Source organism: Colletotrichum karsti (assembly GCF_011947395.1).
Source record: "Colletotrichum karsti strain CkLH20 chromosome Unknown Scaffold13, whole genome shotgun sequence".
Taxonomy (NCBI): domain Eukaryota; kingdom Fungi; phylum Ascomycota; class Sordariomycetes; order Glomerellales; family Glomerellaceae; genus Colletotrichum; species Colletotrichum karsti.
The window spans coordinates 681,047-703,628 of record NW_024065913.1 but is presented as its reverse complement, the minus strand read 5'-3'; the positions used below and the strand labels follow the sequence as shown (position 1 = coordinate 703,628).

Below are 22,582 nucleotides of genomic sequence, written 5' to 3'. Positions count from 1 at the left end.
CGCCGTATCTTGCAGTGCAGCAGTCCGTCGACGCAAGCCTCAACGGCTCTTCTCTCACTTCCTAGCACGACACACCCCCGGCACGCACCCAGCTATTTCCAAGGCCAGACTGTCGACTGGCATCATGCGTCGTCACAAGCGTTCGTCGACCACAAAATGGTTCGGTCCAGCTTTTTTTTGTTTGACGACTCGATGCGGGAGTGTAGTGTCGCCAATGAATCGTGGTGGTGCTAAATTGATGCTGCAACATAGACGCAGCCAATGGGTCCAACCCCCTCCATTTCTCAGCTAATGTATCTGACCTTTTAGTGAGTATGAGTCACACACCCTTACCACTCGTCTGTCTCATCCCATTAAGATCCCTGCCGCGTCTCCAAGTGGTCCGCGGGCGTTCCTGGATCTTGCATCACGGCCTCTCTGACCGGTCCAGAATGAGAGCGATTGACCCCCAAGCATTTTTTTTTTCGCCAGAGGTTGCGCGTGTCAATTGACGAGTCAATTGTGCCTGCAAGTGCAAATGACCGATAGTGCTTGCATGTCAGTGGGTGCGCTAGTCGGATGCCTCGCAATTCCTAGCCTTCCGCTCAAACCTTTATTCGTCGGGGAGAGTTCAAGTGTACTCCATCGTCGGCTGCGTGCAGGGGTGGCTTCGGCAAAAGAGGAAAAGCGAGGGAAAAAACCACTTTACGCGATTACACGGCCCCGCGACTGGTTCCAAGTTCCCTCCCCCCTCAGGTCTCACGCTGCCACCCCTCCACCATCTCATCCTCTCATCCCGTCCGCCTTACTGCCATCCACCACCACACGATGCATCGCCCTCCATGCTCTTGCATTTGAGCCTGCACCACACCACCCCCCCTACCACAAACGTCACACCCCCGCGAAAAAAAAGATCCTCGTCGTCAAAGCCTGCCGTAACTCCAGGCAACAAGGGACTATTTTGATTCCTTGTGTCTCAAGCGGGTTTGCCACTTTTACACCTCAATAAAATGTCGGCCCAAGCGCCGCGCGCTGTCTGCCCTGAAAGCATGCTCTTCGCCTTTCTTTTTCCCCATACTGTACCGCTAGAGCTCCGGTCAAGGTACAGCTCCGCTGTCCATCGTAGCTGGCTGGATCCATCGTCTTCGGTTCCCAGAGAAGCATCAAGCCGACATGCATATCCATTCCCTTTAGCCCCATAGTCCAAGGCCACCCTCACCCTCCAAAGCACCTATAACTACCGTTGATGCCCCGGGGTTGTATGGCTGACAGTCTTCGATGCCTCCTTGTCTGCCTCTTTTGTTCGCCTCATCTTTCTTGACCACCCACACCAACGGGTGACTGATCTTATCCTCAGTGGTTGCACCATCTTCAAAACGCAACCTGCTGACCTGCCTCACCATATATCTCTTCGGTATCGCCTCACCAATCTTCACAGTGACTCATTTACTCCCAAACAACTCCACACTTGCCTGTTGGTGTGCTGGATGGTTGAGTCGTCCCAAAGCCTCACCAACCGTCGCTGTGCAGTTCAAATTGCTCTTATTCCTCGAGCTCACTGAACTCAAACTCGACCTCACCTCCCTTCTGTAGCCTGGTCAGCTCAGGGTGGCAACCTCTTCAATACTTCCAACATGTCCTCCAACACAGACAACCAGATGACGAGGTTTCTCTTCGCCATCTTGAAACAGAAGAACTTGAAGGATGTAAGTGCTTCTGGATGCTTCATGCCCTCTTCCCCTTTGGCTCATCACATCTCCAGATTGACTGGAATGCCGTCGCCCACGACCCGATACTGTCACAGCCCATCACCAACGGCCATGCAGCACGCATGAGATACTCCCGCTTCCGCTCGGCGATGTTGGGCATCGAGCCTCAAAAACGAAACCGCGCCGCCGTCAACAAGAACAGAGTCACCAAGTCCAAGAAGGAACCGAAACCGAAAAAGGAAGAAGACAGCGACAACGATCGTGTCAAGCCAGAACCAGGGACCACGAACTCGTCGTCTCGCACGAGGTCTCCTGTCAGGGTCAAGCAGGAGCTCAACAACCAGCCTCCCTACCGACAACAGTTCACACCGGCTTCTATGGCATCACCACCTGCGCCCGAATGCCAACCGACGTTTCAGCCGAGACTCCTGACGCCCTGCAGCGACGACATGTTCTCGGCACCTCAAAACCTACAGTTCAGCCCGTCTACCAACATGATGGGAACTACGTTCGACATTCCATCTGTCCTGCCCTGCGCCCACGACCAAGAACCACACCACGAGCACGACCACAACAACTTCTGGGGATCAAGCCCCATTCACTCCGCCTTCGATGCTGCGTACGACATCGAGGGGTTTGGTCTGGGTGCCATGTGTGATCACCAGGGCGGGCAAGGGCACTCGAGCGAGCTGCACGGGTCGCCGTCGCTGGCGAACTTGTTGAACGAACCCATGAACATCAAGAACGAGCACTGGGACGCCCAGTTCCACCCATAACATTATTGTTGTTTTCCGGGGTTGGGCTTGGTGAGGTTTTGTATACGTGTCGGTTCCAGGTCGGAAAAAAAGGTTGGGAAAGATTGCTCGCGTCGGCTTCTCTTCTTCTGTCGTCTCGTGCTGGTCACTCCGCTCCCCCATTTTGGATTGCCAGTTGTAATAATGTTGTTATGCACACCTGGACGGCGTCTGGTTGGTTTAGAATGTATGCCCTAGAGTAAGGGGGTTTTGGATCTTCTCAAGAAATATCACGATTCCCACGACCGTCTGCTTCTTCATACTGCTTGCTGCCGATCGAGAATATGCAAGAGACCTTTTGATCTTCAAAGCCATCCTGGCCAGCTAGTTTGTGGTATTAAGCAGCAACATCGTATGCACGCAAGATCGAGAGCCCGAGTATTGAAGAAGGCGTCAGGGAGCGATTAACCGTGTAAGATGTTGTTTAGTTATCCCACTGCCACACTCGACACGAGATGAGCAAGTGTGATCGAACACCTGCGTTCTGATCAGCCAGTTCAGACCAGACTGGTTTGAGTGGAGATGTTGTTTCCAACGGCGAGTGATGATAGTTAGTATTACCTGGGCTTCCCCGTCAACGACGGTCATGGCAGATAACGTTCTGAGTTACGATTCTCGTCGAGGATCTGGAGGTAGACCCTCCCTCGCCAGCAACTTGTCATTTGCGAACTTCTATTTTCTTTGACAACTCATCAGCCTCATGTTTCTTCCGGGGTCAGGATAAATGAATATTGCATTGTGGTTTTGCAAATTCAGGTCACCAGTTTCACGCTCTCGTGGACCACGTCTTTGGGCTCCTTCTCAAATCATCATTCTCTTGTATTTTTCTCGTCTCTACCTGCCTCGATATCAGAAAAGTCGCAGCTGCCTTGCCAATTTTTCCTCTCAGGCTTGAAGCTATTTAATCCATCTCCTTCTTCCCACAAGTTGCTCTTTTCCTTTTCTTCTCACCATCCGCCTACTCCGCGTTCAACTCAACCATTACTTTTCCACACCTACCCATCACCTTCAACAACATAAAAGGTCAGTCAACATGTCTTCACATGAATCTGATTGAAGCATCAATTATTTTTGCTGAAATAAATTTCCAGACTTCTGCATCCTGCAACTACTCGCCTCCACATTTTCACCCAAGGTATGTCTCGTCCCTCAGGACTGTTTCGAGTGTTCTTACTCAACGGCACATCAGACACGCTCAGTACGCAACCATGGCCGATTCCAGCTCTACCCCCGCCAAGGAGCCGTCTGCCGGTGACATCGCCTTCATGGTCCTCGTCTTCAAGCATATGAAGGAGAAACCCGCCCTCGACTGGAACGTCCTTGCGACCGCTGGTGGCTTCAAGAACCAGAACGTCGCCATGGTATTTCCCCCTCAAAACTTACCTGCCCAATCTCCATTTTTCGGTGCCTTTTCTAATTGTACCATTGCTAATTCTTTCGTTCAGACTCGCTACTCTCAGATCAGAAAGAAGCTGGGTACGACCGAGGCCGCCGCCCCCAAGACCCCGACGAAGAAGAAGGCCGGTGACAGTCCCGCCTCCGCCTCGAAGGTCACGAAGTCGGGTGGTCGCGTTGGCACCAAGGGTAAGAAGGGAAAGGCAGTCATCAAGGCTGAGGAGGCTGAGGACGACGAGGAGCCTATCGTCAAGCCGGAGGTTGATGACCGCGAGGCTACCATCAAGCCAGAGTCCGACAACTAAGCTTACTCAACCATCAACTCTGGATTTCTACTTGGCATACTGTCGTCATCTGACTGGAGAGAGGGATGAGGCAAATTCTGGCTTGCTTTGTATGGACCGGATACAGAGACATAACTTGGTACATCTCGCGTTAACCGAATACAGCTTTTGAGCAACACATGATTTGGACCCGCGTGACCTTGAACCTGACTTGGCCCCGCGGAACTTTGAAAAGGATGCTCAGCGCCGACTTCTTCCCTGGCATCTTGTTGGTTTCTAAGCCTCGTATCCGTTGCCTTCCTGATGTGGCCTATTTCTTGTCTGTTCCATGCAGCTACTCGGTCCCTCCAACTGGTGCTGTCTAAATCATTCCACATCACAGAGATTTCATCTCATTGTCTATGCCGCACCATGTTCGATGTTGATGAAACGGACTTGATGGTCGAACCGATATACAAAGATCTAGACTCGACTCTAATAGTCTCTCATCTTCTAGTCAACGTTTTTGTCTCCATTTTGCCCTGAGAGACATCCCCCATTGCCTTGATTTGTATCAGAACAAAGCATCTGATCTTCTGCATTTCACAATGTTGAGAACTTGCCCACTGCCCTGTTGGTCTGGATAGCTCTCGCCTCAATGGATTTTCAGCAGAAGGCGGGTACCATCCAGGAACCTGAGCACTTCTCTTAATGAGGCGAGTGCAGTCCACGACAATCAAGCGGGGCGAGATCAAGCAAACCCCATCATATAAAATCTCCTTCCCATTGCCTGGCCTCTCAAATTTTCTTCTCCCCTCCTTCTCTCCAGATCAGCCTCTGAGTACTCGTCTCACACAAACTCTCAGTTCAAGCTTCACCTTCAGAGCTTAGCTCAAGACACAACATATCAGACTCAACAACCATCATCTTCGGTAACACAAACTTGTGTCTTATGATGTTCGACTGTATGCTAATTACATTGCTCAACAGACAAGACAACCGCCATGCCTCCCAAGAAGAACACCGACGGAGAGTCCTCCTCCTCCTCCTCTCTCAACGAGGGCGACTCCCGCTTCATCAAGGCCATGTTCGACAACATGAACTCGCGCCCCGACATCGACTGGGACAAGCTCGGCAAGGACATGAGCATGACTCCCAAGTCCGCCAAGGAGCGCCTCCGCAAGATGAGCAAGCGCTACAACTGGAACACTGACAGCGGCGGCAGCTCCGGTGGCTCCCCTGCCAAGACCAAGGGCCCCCTCGCTCCGAAGAACACCGGCAAGGTCGCGAAGACTGGCACTCCCAAGAAGGGAACCGCACAAAAGAAGGTATGCTTTCCTGTTCCTTAGAAAGTGACGCGGTTGCTAATCTGTTGTTTGCAGGGCAAGTCGAAGAAGGATGAGTCCGACGACGACGAGGACATCTCCTCCAAGCTCGGATCTGACTCTGACGGAAAGGCTGTCGCTCAGGATGAGTTCATGGCTAGCACCAGTGAATCTGACGAGTAGAACATCGTGGCTTCGTTCAAGATAGAGGTTTCAGGTTCTGAATGAGAGACAACTATCGCGACAGATGGATACAAACTTGGGCAGATTAAATCCAGGATTTAGAAGTAGTTGGTGAGCCGAATAGAAGTCCTGGTCTCCGAAATTATTCCCATTGAAATAATGTGATTTGTTGTCTTGATTCTCCATGTCATTTTTCTGTATGGTTCTAGACGTGACGATGCTTCATTTGCTCCGACTGGGGGTTTTCGGAAGGCACCAAATATCTCGACGGGGGCTTTCACCCACAAAGGCACAATCTCCTTTGGCTCATACTATTGATTTTTCTTGCAGATGTTTGAGAACATGACTGCCATTTAAAACCCATCTTTTGTTCGCCTTCTTGTTAAAGTGTGATGGAGCAGAAAAGGAGACATGTCTTTGAGCATACATGTCCTGTCTTCTCCTTGAACAGATGAGGCTGCCTTCATCCCCTCTTTTGCTGGGCAGCTTAAATATCTGAGTCCATATGCGCCATGCTGCTGAGAGTTCTGAGACTTGAAAATTCTGTGAGGTTGGTGCCTCCATGACTTGAGCTCCAGCCAGGGTCAACATCTCATATTTCTTAGGACGCCTAGGGAAGGAATACCAGCTCCAAATTCGACTAGCGCGTATACACACCACCTTCCAACTTCAAGTCTCATGATGACCTGAGATTTCGAGAGCACCTTCGAGTTCCAGGTAGCCTAAAAAAAACTTCCCACACCCTCGTCAATGCCAGTGTCTCACGACTCTGATACCACAAGTTCTGGTAAGTACTTTCAGCTTTATGAACCGTTGCCAGCCTTTTCTGAGAACACTTCACATCAAAATATTTTTTCCACTTTGCTACCAGAAGGTGCTTCATACTAACATTCCTCGAAGCTGTCGCTTGCTGCCTTCCGTGGTTGCCTTCCCTTCACAGGTACTGCTCGTCACGCCGTTCTCTCCCAGGCTGTTCCTTCCTCTTCCCCAAGTGTCTGCTTTAGCCTGAGCCCCTGCACCCGCTCTCATCATCCCACCTTCCTTCTATTGCTCGCTTGTCCATTGGTTCTTGCCTCTGAGGACCTACGCGACGTCAATTTCGCGCCAGCCCCCACTCTCAGGTATATCTCCCGTCTCACGCCTCTATCTTTTCCCTCCGTTCCTTCTCAACTTCAACCAATTCTCCTTTTCTACTATCCAGTCGCAGCATCTTGGCTTCGCGCTGACACTTTCCTCAACCAGGTCTTGGCACTTGTACACCTGCACATCCTCACCCAAACTTTCCTCGATACAAACAGCCATCATGTCCGCCCCCGCAACCGGAACCGGCACCGACAGTGAGGGTCAGGTCAAATTCCTGGTTAACTGCATCCGCTTTTCCAACCAAGGAAAGGTACGTACTTCATCTCAACGCCGAGATGTACTTTAGCTGACCTTCCTAGATTGATTACGATGCTGTCGCTAAGGAGTGTGGCATCGTCTCCAAGGCCGCTGCGTGAGTTGCCTCATCGTCCCGTCTCATCTGCGATGCATCAGCTAACCAAGTTTTCCTGACAGGGCTAAGCGGTTCTCCCGTATCCTCTTGAGCCACGGCATGAAGGCTGGTGACCTCGCCAAGGGAGGACCCGTTAGCACTGGTTCCCCCTCCCAGACTCCTACTGGTACTCCGAAGACGCCCGCCAAGAGTGCCGGCAAGTCGACTCCCAAGGCCAAGTCTACTGGAAAGCGTGCCGCCGCTGCTTCTCCTACCAGCAACACCAAGCGGGCCCGTGCTAAGCTTGCTTCTCACCCTGCTGTCGCGTCCTACCATGACGAAGATGACGAGGAGGAGCAGGACGAGTTCAAGGTCAAGAAGGAGGAGCCTGCGTCCGCCAACACCGGTTCGTACCACGAAAAGCCTCGAGACTGCGATCGCGATGACGACGACTTGCAACTTCTCTACGTTGTAGAGAAGACGAACGGTTGCCCCGTCCACGATACCGGCGAATACCGAGGTCCCCATTCCGTTTCCGTTTCGAGCGATACTGATACCGAATCTTCGATGCAGATGCTGCCGACGGCGATAAGCAATTCCAGGCCTGATTTTCCCCAAATACCTCTTTGTTATCAAGGTTGGGGTTTTACACCACATCCAGCCTTCCAAGTATGGCCAGATACTTGCATACACGAAGATATGGATGCTGCTCAGATGGTTGGATGTGAGTCTCACCCACGTTCTTCAGTATGAATCGAGCTAACAAAGCTACTTACAGGACGGAGGCTTTCTACGGCTTATACGATGGCGGCAGGATTATGGGGCCTTTGATTTCGACGAGAATACCTCTTTAGACTTGGAGGGCAGGAATAGAAGACATCAAAGGAATAAAAAGGCTTGACATACGATGCCGACCGCTCCTAAACATTGTGACACATGCAACTTCTGACGAGACATCTTGTCCACAGCCGTTGGAGATACTTCGAGTAGATGTACTGGCCAGATCGGGAAGGTGGGGGTGATCGTGGCTGCGGGGATGATCCAGGGGCAGGGGTGTGGCGTCTTGCTCCCAAGACAGCCCGATGATGCTAAATTAGACGACATCTTCTCGCTGTGTTCGAACTTGCTTCTTTGAGCCGTCATCTTTTACGACGTGCGTAGAGAAAAACCCTGATTTTCTAAGGCGTTAAGCAACAGATAGGAACCGCTCACAGAATGCTCCAAATGTAACAAAATCTCGCGACATGATGAGCTGGCTAGCTAGCTCAGTGTAAGTCATGGCGTCTGAGACGAATTCCTTCGAAAAACCCATCCACCATTTTTTTGTGACGGCATTGTGTGACTTCAGGCAATTTTATCAGCGCATTGTTATCTGCCACCTGATCTGTCCAGACTGCAAGCAATTCATCACTCCCACCTCATCTACGCTGTATGGGCCGTTTCTCAAAAGTACCACCAGACCTCTTAAAACGCCACCAGGAAAAAATAAAACATTGCCCGGCAAATTCTTCTCCAGATGTTGAGTTTTTGCAAGAACAAAGCCACGCGCCCTAGCTGAAAGGTCAGCTAGTCTGGCAGAGTGAGCTTAGGTTTGGTCCCAACTCATCTCTCCTCTCATACCTACCTTCCTCCAGAAAACTCTTCCATATTCACTCACACCAAGCCGCTTTTCTTCACAGACCGACAAGTTGGCCCCACATCACCTTCCCTCTCAACTTCCTTCCGTCCACACCTTCCCATCAGACTCGAGCTCTTCCTGCCTTTGTCCTTCCATCTCCCAACCATTCCATTGGCGAAGCCCAGCACCGAGGCGAGAAAACTTTTCCTAATTGGCCCCGGCACACACACCCGAGGACACACACATACACCGAAAACTTTTCGACCTCGACGAGCTCCGGAAAACTTCCCCCCTTCTTCCCATCTCGCGCTCTCTCCTTCCCTCCCAATCGCTGCCAGAAGCCAACCCGACCGAACCATCGCATCAACATCACGCCTCACCGTCGTTATCAACCTCTATTTTCTTCTCGAATTATCACGAATGTCCATTCGTACCGTTACAACTTTTCCCCGTTCAATAAATTGGTGAGTTATTTCGAAGTTCCTTCTCTCGTCTACGTATCTTTCCTTTGCTGTGCTGCTCTCCGAGTTTTGCATCGTGGCTGTCGAGCACGCGATTAACCATCCGAACAGATCCCCCGCGATCCCAACTTCTTCCTCCTCTACACCATCATATCGTCGACGCAGGTACACTGCCATCGCAATGGACGACTCCGGCTGCGCAAAGGTTCTCGACGTTGGGGTTGATTGGGAGCTCGAGTCGGGCGCTTCTACTCCTCGGTCCGATACTTCTTCGAGTTCGCAGGACAGCGTGTTTTCGAAGCCGAGGACGCCTGTGTCTCCTGCCGATACCGAGATGTCTTTTTCGAGTCTTGATCCCGATGACGAGAAACATCCCGACAGCTCAACTAAATCAAAGGCCATAAACATTCCCAACTACCCCAACCACATCGTCGCCGGATCAATGCTGTGCTCACCCGGACAGCTCAAAGTGTGGCGCGACACCCTCGAGCAAGCAAGAAAGACAGGAGAGTTTCCCAACACCACATCCTCAGTCGAAGATCCCAAAAACATCGTTGAAGACTATCAACACCTCCAGCGCCTTCGAGATGCCCGTGGCAACCCTTCCCTTCCACCACCCGAAAAGTACCTCATGGTGAAGGCCGACATCGCTTGTCGCATCAAGGCTCGCGATGAAGCCGAAGCAAGCTCACCCAACTTCGAACGTGTGGGTGGCCGAGTGCAAGGCTGGATGAACGCAATCAACCAAGAAACCCGCATGTTGGAGATCACGCAGGCGGCGCTCCAGAGAAGAGGTATCAGCAACCCGACGCAAGATGACTACGACACCATCGCGGATGAGTTCATGCAGATCGCGGAGCGGACGCTGCTTGACGTCGCCAATCCTCTGCGGATGAATGCTTCTCGGATGGAGGGCAGCATCAGTCGCTTTGATGGCCAGCTGAATGGAATGGGTGCTCAGCTGGATGGGCTGTCATCTCTGAACGACAGCATGAGCCATTCCATGAGTACTCAGCTGGATGGGCTGTCATCTCTGAACGACAGCATGAGCCATTCCATGAGTACTCAGCTGGATGGGCTGTCATCTCTGAACGACAGCATGAGCCATTCCATGACCACTCACCTGGATGCCCTCAACACTATGCTGTCTGCCCAGAGCAGCACCTTTAATGGCTCCGTCACCATGCTCAACACAGCTCTTGGTACAGTCACAAACGACCTACAACAAATCACATCCAGCCTGCCCGCGATGGTCGCAGCAGCGGTCCAGGCAGCGGTCCAACAACAGCTTGCAGCCACGTCATATCACCAAATACCTCTCTCTCCGCATCGACACACTACAGAGGCGCCGCCGAGCTACACCACGAATGCGGCTGCGATACCTTATCAGTCCATCAGCAGCGCGCCTCTTCCCGCATACGTTTACAACACGAATCACACATCGCAAGTCTTGAGGCACCAAGTCCAATGCGTACCAAAGCCAAAATCAAAACTGAGGAGATTCTTCGGAGGAATCAGCATCAGATGGCGTTCAACACGAGGGACAAGTCAAAAAGAAGGGATACCGGTATGAGACACAGCAATGGTAGCTCTGCTTGAGGTGGGACAGATACAGTCCATCTGATCGCCGCAGTTTGGAAAGATCGAAGACACGATGGGAGGAAGTCGGTTTTGTAGAATATTTGAAGTTTCTCTCTCTCAGTATGAGACTAATGATTACCATCACAAACAAGTTCAGCGCCCACCACAAATCAGTTCAATTCAAATTGTACCCATTACAGAGCAGAGCAGAGGGGCAAAAATAACGAATTGTGGACACGGCTGCGCGCCGCAGGCGCGCGATTTTTTTTCAATAAGTGGGGCACTTGCTTGACCGCTTAGTAAGCGGCAGGCACTCTAAGTGGCCAGGAGCTCCTTCCTCGTCAATTCCCAAAATAAACAACAGCCAGCCCTGAAGCGGGTCTCCTCCCAAACCCAGCGTGCCTTCCCAAAATCTCCCCCAAGCCTGCCTGCCCTCCTACTTCACCCCGGCGAGTCGTCGCTCTTCCTCTCTCGGAAACCGATCTCAACTTGCCAACATCAACCTCCTTTTCCACCCTTGACCTGGCAAGCCCGCAATCTTTCTAGAAGCCCAGCTTTACTACCCCCCGACAACTTACTCTTCCGCCTTCTTCACTGGGAAAGCTGTTACTTTTCTATTTTGCATTCATCGCGGTTTGCCAAAAACAGCTTCTACTTACATCGTCCTTACGTCTTTTCGCTTGCTCTTACGCCATTGTTGCTATCCACGACAGCGTGCCCTTGAAAGCTCTTTGCGAAGCAGAAGCGCTGGTCTTCTGTTTTCATACCAAATCATAATATTACCGTCAGCTTCAGTCGAAGTAAGTTTCCTTTTGTCTTCGTTTCCAGCACTTTAATCCCATCTTGGGACAATGGCTTTCATCTTGTCTCCTGATTTCTTCTGAGGCAAGCGTTGTGAAAGCAGCATGCGCTTGTGCTTGTGCGATGCTTTCGTCTATTCATCTTGCTTGTGGTGTCTTTGATGACTGACTGTTGTGCTTGATGTAGAAGATGGCTCCGGCTAAGAAGCAGACAAAGGCTGGCGCCAGCTCTGAGCGTCCCATTAGCGAGAAGGAAGCGCCGAAAGGTTGAGAAGAAGACGACTCTGGACACATTTAACGGCACGGACATCCCAGCTTCTAAACCTCGCAAACTCATGAGCACAACCATTCCGGAGGTGGCTGAAATGCCCTGGGCCCCGCCGGGCTCGGACGCTTCAGACTCCAAACCTCGCAAGCTCACCCAGGCAGCCATTCCGAAGGTGGCCGAAGTGCCCAAGGACTGGGCCCAGCCGTCTGAGACCTTCGAGGGGCAGATCCTTTGGAGCTCTGAGCTCCCGACCCAGGAGCAAATCGGAAAGCTCCACGGCCGCGGCACTGGCCATGATCTCACGAGCTGGAAAGGTATGGTTCTGTCACTAAGGTATAATCGAAATGCTCATATAGCTTACTCATGCTAGAACATCGTCTGCTCGAGAGGCTCCTAGTCTCCATTGACTTCGAGGCTAGGTCAGAGGGCCTCGAACTCCCATGGGCCAAGATTGCCCACCATCTGAACCCGGGCTCCGGGCCCCAGGCCGTCCAACAATTCCTGGACCGGACCTACAACAGCCTTCTTGACGAAGGTCATGTTGTCCCCCCACCGTATCGGAAATACCAGTCGTTCCCCCCCAAGATCCGGGGATACGCTCGGGATGATACGGTGGAGGGTGGGGTCCGGCCTGTTCCTTACTGGGAGGCCTATCAAAACCCGGCTGTGCCCAAGTAGAAAGTTTCACGGTCTAAGAGGAGCACGTCTACGGCCAAGCAGGGTGAAGAAAACTTTGGCGAAGACAGGAGTGAGGACAAGAGCGAGGCCCAGTACCTGCCCTCTTTCGCCAGAACAGCTCCTCCCATAACACAATTTCCAGTCGCCGACCAGTCTCCTTTCGTTGAGCCGTCCTCTGTCATTGAGTCTGATCCTTTCGCTGGGGCCTTTCCTTACGATGAGGCTTTTCCTCCTGCAGAGTCTTCTGCGCTGCCAATCATGCCCCCGTTCGACCAGTCTTACGGAATGCAGACAGGCCACTCAACCGCACTGCCCGTTCACAATTCATACGTCAACATGGGCCCGCCTCTTCCCAACAGCGGTTATATGGACCGTTCACAAATCGTGCCCAGCACTTACAATGGTGGCGGCATGCAAAACCAATTCTATTCGGCTCGGCCGTACCCTTCGACCTTCACACCCTCATCGGAACTGCAGTCACTTGATACTTCCCTCAACGTCGACCACGGAATGGAACGCCGTGGGGTTGGTCAAGGTGAATTTGGCCGCAGCGAAGGACGACATCATGACTGGAGACTGAATTTGACGACGTCTGGATCCAACAGCTGACTAACTGCGAGGACCTTCACCAAGAGGAGTATGAGGCTTGCATGAGACCTTGAGTCGTTCTGCGAGATACGCATGGATAAACGGAGAACAATAGAGATCTGACAGTGCCGATCACCTTCCAGGATCAGTGCGCAGCCAGCATCGAAGCCGTCGTGAGCACCTCGGCCGGCGCCGTCCTCGGAGTTGCTGTCCGTGGTTTCGAATGCAAAGTGCCCATTCAGGGTGAGAGCGGCTTGCTAGGAAACTTATCTGCTGATGAGGGACTGAGCATGAGAGCGAGAGCGATGGAATTGAACGGTGGCGGAAGACATGATACCCGTGCAGGCCCTTTACTTAAACTAAGCAAGGAGGTTTGCACAACACATGACACTTGTTGTTCTCTTCGTTTGCGATTGATCATTGATGAGGTGGTTTATTGAATCAGTAACATTCCGAAGCGATCTGTTAGTGTTCCTACTGCCCTGAAGGAACCTGCCACTGCGTCAAAAGTGCTACCAGTAGTTGTAATGAGTAAGGTGGTTACATATGTACGATATTAAATGTACATTTCGACCCGGTCAAGAAATATGTACAGTGTGATAAAATGCCGAAGAAGAGAACCCCACGCTTACCTGCCATGGGCGATCATGGCGTTGATGATTTCGACGTGGCGGTCCCCGTTCGTCTCACTCCATTCATTGTCGTAGTTGAGACCGTACGGCCAGGAACGAGAGCCGCCGCAGCTAATCTTGGCGTCGTCGCCGTCCCAAGACTTGAGCAGCGGTAAGGCCGTCTTCCAGTCGCCAGACGAGCACATGGAATCGAAGGCGGTAGTTTGGCCGACACCGAGCGTATGCGAAATTTCGTGGAGTGCTGTTCGCTCATTCATGAACGAGCGGTCCGAACCGAAGCGCAGGTCGCCGCTGACACCCGCTTCAGCTGTTGGTACGCCGGGTGTGTAGTAGACCTTGACGGCTTTGCTGGCCTTGCCTATCTTTGCGTGCCGTGCGACTGCGGCCTTCATTGCGGCCTCGATCTTTTTCAATGCTGATCGTCTAACAGAATCATAATTGCCGTTGCATTCTCAACCAAGTGACGAGGTGGCCAAGAGCTTAGGGGGCGCATCACGGCACTTCAGGTCCCAACGTTTCAAGTACAGTGAGTTGTAGCAATAATGAGGACACATAACCGTCCATGAAAAGAAAAAGCTGCAAGCAAAGCACGATTGAATAAACCTGTAACTCGGAGGTCAAAAATACACTGCCCGGTTATTAAGTAAGCTTAAGAAGTTGCTGGTGAGCCGTTGAGTCTCGGTTACTCTTAGAAAAGTCGCCGATCCCGCAGAGTCGACCAATGCAGCCATTACCAACCAACGGCCCATGTCAATAAATCGGCATTGTTCACTGGGAGACAATGGAAACCATGTGCGGATGTGAGAATGGGGACAGACGCCATTGGAAGACGGTAGAAATACACCATGTGGCGCTAGTCCACTTTCGTTCTGGCTCTCCAAAGGGCCCTCGTTTAGCCGAAGGTCCGAGATAAATTTTTGGAGCCGGCGCGATGGGAAGCTTCTCCAACTCTATCGTCACTGAACTTTTTCCCTCTCCTCCCCGAACTCCTTGTGAGCGAAACTCTGCGATTCAACTCGGCGAAACAATTCCAATCCTTAGTTCTGTATTTCTTTTTTCTCATCTAGATACCCTCATAATAAGATCCAAGATGCAGCGCGCACTTGCATCCCGCGCCAGAGCGTCCGCCGCTTCTGCTGCCGCTACTAAGTTCCGCCCCGGTGCCGGCCTGGGACAACAGCTCCGCTTCGCCCACAAGGTTCGTCGATATGCCTCGTAGCAATGCCAATGCCATCGGTGATAGTGTTCTGACTGGTTCTGTAGGAGCTGAAGTTCGGTGTTGAGGGCCGTGCGTCCCTGTTGGCTGGTGTTGAGACTCTTGCTAAGGCCGTTGCTACGACACTTGGTCCCAAGGGCCGTAACGTCCTCATTGAGTCCAGCTATGGTTCTCCCAAGATCACCAAGGGTATGTAAAAGCTATTGTTGAGCTTCAAGATGGACCCCGAAGCTAATATGACGCAGACGGTGTAACTGTCGCCAAGGCAATTACCCTCAAGGACAAGTTCGAGAACCTCGGTGCCAGACTCCTCCAGGATGTCGCCTCCAAGACCAACGAGACCGCCGGTGACGGTACCACGACTGCTACCGTCCTCGCCCGTGCCATCTTCTCCGAGACCGTCAAGAACGTTGCCGCTGGCTGCAACCCCATGGACCTGCGCCGTGGTATCCAGGCCGCCGTCGATGCCGTCGTCGAGTTCCTCCAGAAGAACAAGAGAGATATCACCACCAGCGAGGAGATTGCCCAGGTCGCCACCATCTCTGCTAACGGTGACGAGGCTCTCGGCCGCATGATAGCCAACGCCATGGAGAAGGTCGGCAAGGAGGGTGTCATTACCGTCAAGGAGGGCAAGACTCTGGTCGACGAGCTCGAGGTCACCGAGGGTATGCGCTTCGACCGTGGTTTCGTCTCCCCCTACTTCATCACCGACGCCAAGTCCCAGAAGGTCGAGTTCGAGAAGCCCCTGATCCTCCTCTCCGAGAAGAAGATCTCTGCCGTCCAGGACATCATCCCCGCTCTTGAGGCCTCCACCCAGATGCGCCGCCCTCTGGTCATCATCGCCGAGGACATCGAGGGTGAGGCTCTCGCCGTCTGCATTCTCAACAAGCTCCGTGGCCAGCTCCAGGTCGCCGCCGTCAAGGCTCCCGGCTTTGGTGACAACCGCAAGTCCATCCTCGGTGACTTGGCTGTCCTCACCAACGGTACCGTCTTCACCGACGAGCTCGACATCAAGCTCGAGAAGGCCACCCCCGACATGCTCGGCTCCACTGGCTCCATCACCATCACCAAGGAGGACACCATCTTCCTGAACGGTGAGGGCGCCAAGGACGCCATTGCTCAGCGCTGCGAGCAGATCCGTGGTGTCATGAACGACCCCACTACCTCCGAGTACGAGAAGGAAAAGCTCCAGGAGCGTCTGGCCAAGCTCTCTGGTGGTGTCGCCGTCATCAAGGTCGGTGGCTCCTCCGAGGTTGAGGTCGGTGAGAAGAAGGACCGCTTCGTCGATGCCCTGAACGCCACCCGCGCCGCCGTTGAGGAGGGTATCCTGCCCGGTGGTGGTACCGCTCTCATCAAGGCCTCTGCCCTGGCCCTGAAGGACGTCAAGACCGCCAACTTCGACCAGCAGCTCGGTGTCAGCATCGTCAAGAACGCCATCACCCGCCCTGCCCGCTCCATCGTCGAGAACGCCGGTCTTGAGGGCTCCGTCATCGTTGGCAAGCTCACCGACGAGTTCGCCTCCGAGTTCAACAAGGGCTTCGACAGCGCCAAGGGCGAGTACGTTGACATGATTGCTGCCGGTATCCTTGACCCCTTCAAGGTTGTCCGCACTGGTCTCGTTGACGCCAGCGGCGTTGCCTCTCTGCTTGGTACCACTGAGGTTGCCATCGTTGAGGCTCCTGAGGAGAAGGGCCCTGCTGCTCCCATGGGAGGCATGGGTGGCATGGGCGGTATGGGCGGCATGGGTGGTATGATGTAAAAAGAATGATATCACGACGTCTTGTATTAAAAAAAAGTCAATTGGGGGGCATGGCTATGGTGTTACTATTAAAAAGGATGGATAACTTCGGCCGTTTGTACTAATCTCCCCTCTTTACCCCTTTTTTACCAGCAGATTCCCCGAGGGGATATGAAGAGTTCTGTATTATACCATAGTCAAGCAAGTTATGTAAGATGAAAAGAACCAAACCAGTTAAAGAGCAAAAACAAAAGAAACCCAAGTCCAAGCGAGAAACAAAGACATTGATCTGAAGAGTGCACGGTGACGTCTGTCAACCCATATGGGGCTGCAGCTGCAGCTTTGGCGGGTGAAGAGCCCGCTGCCCACGGCCGCTACTTTAGTTGACTCGTCGGTAAAGCTTCCTTGGCCTGATGCTGACAACTAAGCACCTCAAGGCAGCCATTGTTAAAACTATCAAAGAGCCAGGCACCTATTGACTCCGTGACAATTTATCTGGCAGCCTGAGCAGTTGCACCAGTTGCATTGGACTGCCCAGAATTGAAGCTTACCCTGTCCAGGTTCCATTTGTTGACTGCCTGGGGTGATTCGTCAACCTGCTGTGGCTGACGCAGAGAGTCACGTGCTACAATCTCACCTGGACAACAACCCCACCATGCGGGTGTTTTTCTCGCCCGCTTCCCCTCCACGGTGACCCAACTCACTCCGGTTCTGTCCAAGATACCTCTCCTACCCGACGCAAGCTGTTGCCTCTCCTGCCACCACCACCCCAAGTGCAGCAAACCTTCTCCGGCCGGACCACTCCATCTCAAGTAGGCTCCCATTTCTCTCTTCTCCCTACCAATTTTATTTATTACCTATATTCAATTTCCCTTTCCTTTTCTCCTAGTTGCTAATCTGCTCTCAGCCCACTTTCCCGCCATTCTCTCCTAGCCACACCCCCGCCATACCAGCATCATGGTGAGTACTTAAAAGCTTCCAAGGATTAGCCGTCTTCGTGATCGCCATTCTAACCACCAGTGCAGTCTCAATCCGGGTTGGTATTCTCCCTTCCGCAGAGCCTCACCTCCCGCGCCGACGACATTTGATGGGCGACACAATCCCGCTCGTTCGATGACGATCCCTCGGCGGAGCAGGACAAGCTGGCTCCATCTCCATTCCCGCGAAACGCCCCAATGCTAACCCGCCTTTTCTCCCTCCAGAGCGACCGTCGCACAGGAGTGCATAACGGCCTACAACGACCTCAAGCTCTCCAAGAAGTACAAGTACATCATCTACAAGCTGTCGGATGACAACAAGGAGATCGTCGTCGAGGAGGCTTCGGAGGATAAGGACTGGGATAACTTCCGCCAGAAGCTGATCAACGCTACCTCCAAGACCAAGAGTGTATGCCATACCTCCGTAATATGTTGTGAAGATTGAGGACAATGCTGACATTGCAGCAGGGTGCCGTCGGCAAGGGTCCCCGTTACGCCGTCTACGACTTCGAGTACAGCCTTGCTTCTGGCGAGGGTGAGCGGTATGCAGCCCCGCACCAACCCGCCTTGGAAGCATCAGGAGCTAACCCGAGAACAGCAACAAGATCACCTTCCTTGCCTGGTCCCCCGATGATGCCGGTGTTATGGTCAGTCCTGCTTGCCTACTTTTCTTTCTGTTGTCACTAACAGCCATTCAGGCCAAGATGGTTTACGCTTCTTCCAAGGAGGCTCTCAAGCGCTCCCTGACCGGCATTGCGACCGAGCTCCAGGCCAACGATGCCGATGACATCGAGTACGACTCCATCCTCAAGACCGTCAGCAAGGGCATGGCTGGTTAAATTTTCTCGTTTTCTCTACTCAAATTCCCCTTCCTTACGCGAGACGGAGCATACACTTTGGCGGCCGCAGTCTTCCGGGACGATTGACGACGATCATGGAGAGTTTACGACGAAATATGGAAAGCCACCTTCATCCCTGACGATTCCGGGATCGAGAGCTTCCCACTCCGAACTTCTATTGGGGCGTGACACAAGTAAATTTCCAGATTTGGCTGCCCGCCTGGTTATACCAACCCATTGCCATAGGAAAAAGACATCTCATGCTGGAATGCAGAGCATTCTTGTTGTTGCCCGACGACAGAATCACTTCTTTATTAGACCATTATCTATGCTTTTTCGTCCTGCTTCCTGTGATGCTACGTCATGACTTGTTCGCCTGGCACGCCGAGCGCCACAGCGCCGACAATTCTTCTGCCTTCTTCTCGTCCTTGAGCCTCTGCAGCAAGAAACCGTTCAGATCGCTCCAGAATTCCGCCGTCTCCAATGCAGCCTCGCCGATATCTCCTTGTGCGGGGTCGCTTGCGACAGGTGCAGGCTCAGCATCAGCAGGCTTGACGGCTGCCGCTCCACCGATGACCATGACCGAGAACTCAACCGACGACTGAGTGTCTGTAATCAAGTCCTTCAGAACCTTGCTGTCGGGTACGGGCTTCTTGTTGTGCAACAGCTTCATCTTGTCCACAGGTATCCGTGACTGCGACTCGACTTGGGTCTTGATGTCGAGGATCGAGGTGTTGAGCGGCTGGGAGGACAGCTTGATGTCGAGAGGAGGGTTGCGGAGGGACTTGAGGGATACGGTGACGCTTCGTTCTTGTCCGGGTGCGAGGCTCGTGGGCTTGCTCATCGTCTTGGGCATCTTAGGCAGGATGTACTGCGCAACGGTCAGCTATAACCCCGCTGCGATGACACGGATGCAACTCACGGGAGGGCGTGCCGGGAAGTTCTTCGGGTCTTCAATATGGTCGGCCGACAGCTTAGCTGGGCGCGACTCCAGGGTCGACAGGAACTGCCTGGCAAAGATGACTTCGGCCATGTTGCGTTTGCGTGGGCTGCGGTAGAGGTGTCGGGGTTGCGTTGTCGTCGGTTTAGGTTTGGGTGGCTATAGCGCGTAGGTATAGCTCGTAGATATAGTGAACTTCGTCCGGTGTCGTCTGGCTTGGCTGATGCTCATGAATAAGTCAAGGACGACAAGGGCGGCAGGGACAATAAGGACGGCAAGGACGACACCAAGGAAGACACCAGGGGAAGAGGGATGGATGGATGGCGGGGCGGACGGGAGCTGGGGGTGTGGAGCACGAACGTTCTGGGCGGCGTGGCTTTGGCCCGATTGTCTTATCGGTACTTGGCCCGTGCTCGATAAAAAAAGTTTTGGAGGGGACCAGTCTTCTGCAGTAATTTTCTAGCGGCCAGTCCAGCCGGTGCTGTACATCCTACAATCACATTATACCCTCTTTTTCCCTTTCCCATTTTTCCCCAAGTTCGACTCGAATTGACCGGTCAAAATGGGTGTCGGACGTCGCATGAAGAAGCAGGGTCCTCCCGAACCCTTGTCGGAGGCGCACTTCGCAAAGTTGAAGCGCAAGGCCGGTATTCCAGTCGAACCCGTCGAGGCGCCCGAGACGAAGAAGAGGAGGACGACGAAGCAACCCGCGCCCAAGGCCAATGGCGCGGCAGCAAAGAAGCAGGATGCGAAGAAGCTCAAGGCCGCGGCACCGGCCAAGCCCGCGCCCAAGGCGAACGGAAAGAAGGGCAAGAAGCAGCCCGAGCCCGAGTCTGACGAGGAGATGTCCGACGACGACGACCTCGCCGACTTCAACGGCGCGCCTGGCGACAGCGATTCCGAGATGGACGACGAGGCCGACGAGTTCTCCGACCTGGAAGGTGGTGGTCTGCCCGACGACTTCTTGGGCTCAGATGACGACTCCGTCGTCGACTCGGACGAGGAGCAGGGCGGCGGCGGCGGAAAGCACATGTTCTCGGAGGACGAAGACGACTCGGACGGCGAGGAGCAGCTCACAAAGGCCAACATTGAGGGTCTGGCCAGGCGGCTTGACAAGCAGCTCGCTGACGAGGAGGCGGATGCGCAGGCCGAACTCGAGGAGATGGGTCTGCAGACCAACATCGACGGCGACAAGCCGCATATCCTGGACGATTCGGACGACGAGCTCAACGCCAAGACTAAGGGTCTGCTTGCGCCGGATCTGCAGCTCCTGAGAACCAGAATTACCGAGAACATCAGAGTACTTGACGACTTTGCGAAACTTCACGAGGAGGGCCGTTCGCGCGCCGAGTACACCAACCAGCTCATCAAGGACATCTGCGCCTACTACGGCTACTCCGAGTACCTTGCTGAGAAGCTTTTCAACCTCTTTTCTCCCCGTGAGGCCTTCGCCTTCTTCGAGGCTAATGAGTCTGCCCGTCCCGTCGTCCTGAGGACAAACACCCTCCGCACTCATCGTCGCGATCTCGCCCAGGCCCTGATCGGCCGCGGTGTCACCCTCGAGCCCGTCGGCAAGTGGTCCAAGGTCGGTCTGCAAGTCTTCGAGTCCAACGTCCCCCTCGGTGCCACCCCCGAGTACCTTGCCGGCCACTACATCCTCCAAGCCGCCTCTTCGTTCCTCCCCGTCATGGCCCTCGAGCCGCAGGAGAACGAGCGCGTGCTCGATATGGCCGCCGCTCCTGGTGGTAAGACAACGCACATGGCCGCGATGATGAAGAACACCGGTATCATCGTCGCCAACGATCCCAGCAAGCAGCGTGCCAAGGGTCTGATTGGTAACATTCACCGTCTGGGTGCCCGCAACGTCGTCGTTTCCAACTACGACGCTCGCGAGTTCCCCAAGCCCATGGGTGGTTTCGACCGTGTCTTGCTCGATGCCCCTTGCTCCGGTACTGGTGTTATTGCCAAGGATGCCAGCGTCAAGACAAACAAGACCGAGAGGGATTTCATGCTGCTCCCGCATACGCAGAAGCAGCTTATCCTGGCTGCCATTGACTCCGTCAACCACCACAGCAAGACCGGCGGTTACATTGTCTACTCTACGTGTTCCGTGACCGTCGAGGAGAAGTAAGTTCACTCATCCACAACTCACACCCTGATGGAAACACTCATACTAACATCACCCCCAGCGAGGCCGTCGTCCAATACGCCCTGTCTCGCCGCCCCAACGTCAAGCTCGTCGACACCAACCTCCCCTTCGGTCGCGAGGGCTTCACCAGCTTCATGGGCAAGAAGTTCGACCCCTCCATCAAGCTCACCCGCCGCTACTACCCGCACACCTACAACGTCGACGGCTTCTTCGTCGCGAAGTTCCAAAAGATCGGCCCCACCCCCGACAAGGTCCCCTCGGGCGACCGCTACTCTTCCTCCGCATCCGCCGCCGCCTCCGGCGAGGTCGTCGACAAGACGCCCATCACCGACGACGAGAGCGGCGCCGACAGCAAGAAGGACGACTTCGGCGGATTCGACGAGGACGAGGACGAGGAGTACATCGACAAGGCCAAGCGCAACGCCATGCGCAGGAGAGGTCTCGACCCCAACGCCCTCACCGCCGAGGCCAAGAAGGGCAAGGAGAAGAAGGCCAAGAAGGTCGCCGAGGCGTCCGAGTCCGAGTCCGAGCCCGAGGCCGAGAAGCCCGCGGAGAAGACCCCTGAGAAGAAGGAGAAGAAGGACAAGAAGAAGGCGGCCGTAGCCGAGAAGGCCGAGGAGAAGAAGACCGAGGAGAAGCCCACAACAACAGAAAAGAGCCCCAAGACCAAGAGCCCCAAGCAAAAGAAGGAGAAGAAGGGCGGAAAGTAAAACAAAAAAACCACACAGAGACACCTGGCGCGGGACTTTTTTTGCATGGGGAAACGGGATGATTTCTCAGGTGTATTTTTTTTTTGTTGTAGACGAGAGCATCATGGCGAGGTCGAGGATGATGTCGAACCTGTTGTCGTTGCATTATAATTACCTATTACTAGGGAGTCGGAGCTCAAAAAGGGATTCGGAAAATAAGAGAGTGTTACGGACAAGACATCGTCGCCGTCCCATCGTGTCGTGTAAGCTCATGCTGTGTTTCTGA

At 53.6% G+C, this 22,582-nt stretch overlaps 9 protein-coding genes across 9 annotated transcripts; 7 read left to right on the top strand and 2 right to left on the bottom strand.

Annotated features, from left to right (window-relative positions):
* Window positions 1–1,613: 1,613 nt before the first annotated feature.
* On the top strand, window positions 1,614–2,464 carry CkaCkLH20_04872 (uncharacterized protein; the record flags this gene model as incomplete). The annotated part of the gene is made up of 2 exons (XM_038887591.1): window positions 1,614–1,685; window positions 1,742–2,464. 2 exons carry the CDS (start codon window positions 1,614–1,616, stop codon window positions 2,462–2,464), a joined length of 795 nt encoding a protein of 264 aa, XP_038747198.1.
* A 1,226-nt stretch (window positions 2,465–3,690) lies between these two features.
* CkaCkLH20_04871 (uncharacterized protein) lies at window positions 3,691–4,182 on the top strand (the record flags this gene model as incomplete). The annotated part of the gene is made up of 2 exons (XM_038887590.1): window positions 3,691–3,843; window positions 3,928–4,182. 2 exons carry the CDS (start codon window positions 3,691–3,693, stop codon window positions 4,180–4,182), a joined length of 408 nt encoding a protein of 135 aa, XP_038747197.1.
* Window positions 4,183–5,144: 962 nt separating this feature from the next.
* On the top strand, window positions 5,145–5,648 carry CkaCkLH20_04870 (uncharacterized protein; the record flags this gene model as incomplete). Its single annotated transcript, XM_038887589.1, has 2 exons — window positions 5,145–5,468; window positions 5,523–5,648. 2 exons carry the CDS (start codon window positions 5,145–5,147, stop codon window positions 5,646–5,648), a joined length of 450 nt encoding a protein of 149 aa, XP_038747196.1.
* A 1,303-nt stretch (window positions 5,649–6,951) lies between these two features.
* CkaCkLH20_04869 (uncharacterized protein) lies at window positions 6,952–7,730 on the top strand (the record flags this gene model as incomplete). Its single annotated transcript, XM_038887588.1, has 4 exons — window positions 6,952–7,041; window positions 7,091–7,143; window positions 7,206–7,642; window positions 7,696–7,730. The coding sequence occupies 4 exons, from the start codon at window positions 6,952–6,954 to the stop codon at window positions 7,728–7,730; spliced, it is 615 nt and encodes a 204-aa protein (XP_038747195.1).
* Window positions 7,731–9,382: 1,652 nt separating this feature from the next.
* On the top strand, window positions 9,383–12,528 carry CkaCkLH20_04868 (uncharacterized protein; the record flags this gene model as incomplete). The annotated part of the gene is made up of 3 exons (XM_038887587.1): window positions 9,383–10,403; window positions 11,811–12,164; window positions 12,221–12,528. 3 exons carry the CDS (start codon window positions 9,383–9,385, stop codon window positions 12,526–12,528), a joined length of 1,683 nt encoding a protein of 560 aa, XP_038747194.1.
* Window positions 12,529–13,744: 1,216 nt separating this feature from the next.
* On the bottom strand, window positions 13,745–14,140 carry CkaCkLH20_04867 (ricin B lectin; the record flags this gene model as incomplete). Its single annotated transcript, XM_038887586.1, has 1 exon — window positions 13,745–14,140. The coding sequence occupies one exon, from the start codon at window positions 14,138–14,140 to the stop codon at window positions 13,745–13,747; it is 396 nt and encodes a 131-aa protein (XP_038747193.1).
* Window positions 14,141–14,838: 698 nt separating this feature from the next.
* CkaCkLH20_04866 (uncharacterized protein) lies at window positions 14,839–18,518 on the top strand (the record flags this gene model as incomplete). The annotated part of the gene is made up of 7 exons (XM_038887585.1): window positions 14,839–14,946; window positions 15,012–15,153; window positions 15,210–16,719; window positions 17,905–18,088; window positions 18,148–18,221; window positions 18,278–18,326; window positions 18,378–18,518. 7 exons carry the CDS (start codon window positions 14,839–14,841, stop codon window positions 18,516–18,518), a joined length of 2,208 nt encoding a protein of 735 aa, XP_038747192.1.
* A 361-nt stretch (window positions 18,519–18,879) lies between these two features.
* CkaCkLH20_04865 (uncharacterized protein) lies at window positions 18,880–19,551 on the bottom strand (the record flags this gene model as incomplete). Its single annotated transcript, XM_038887584.1, has 2 exons — window positions 18,880–19,389; window positions 19,441–19,551. The coding sequence occupies 2 exons, from the start codon at window positions 19,549–19,551 to the stop codon at window positions 18,880–18,882; spliced, it is 621 nt and encodes a 206-aa protein (XP_038747191.1).
* Window positions 19,552–20,020: 469 nt separating this feature from the next.
* CkaCkLH20_04864 (uncharacterized protein) lies at window positions 20,021–22,317 on the top strand (the record flags this gene model as incomplete). The annotated part of the gene is made up of 2 exons (XM_038887583.1): window positions 20,021–21,585; window positions 21,648–22,317. The coding sequence occupies 2 exons, from the start codon at window positions 20,021–20,023 to the stop codon at window positions 22,315–22,317; spliced, it is 2,235 nt and encodes a 744-aa protein (XP_038747190.1).
* Window positions 22,318–22,582: the final 265 nt, after the last annotated feature.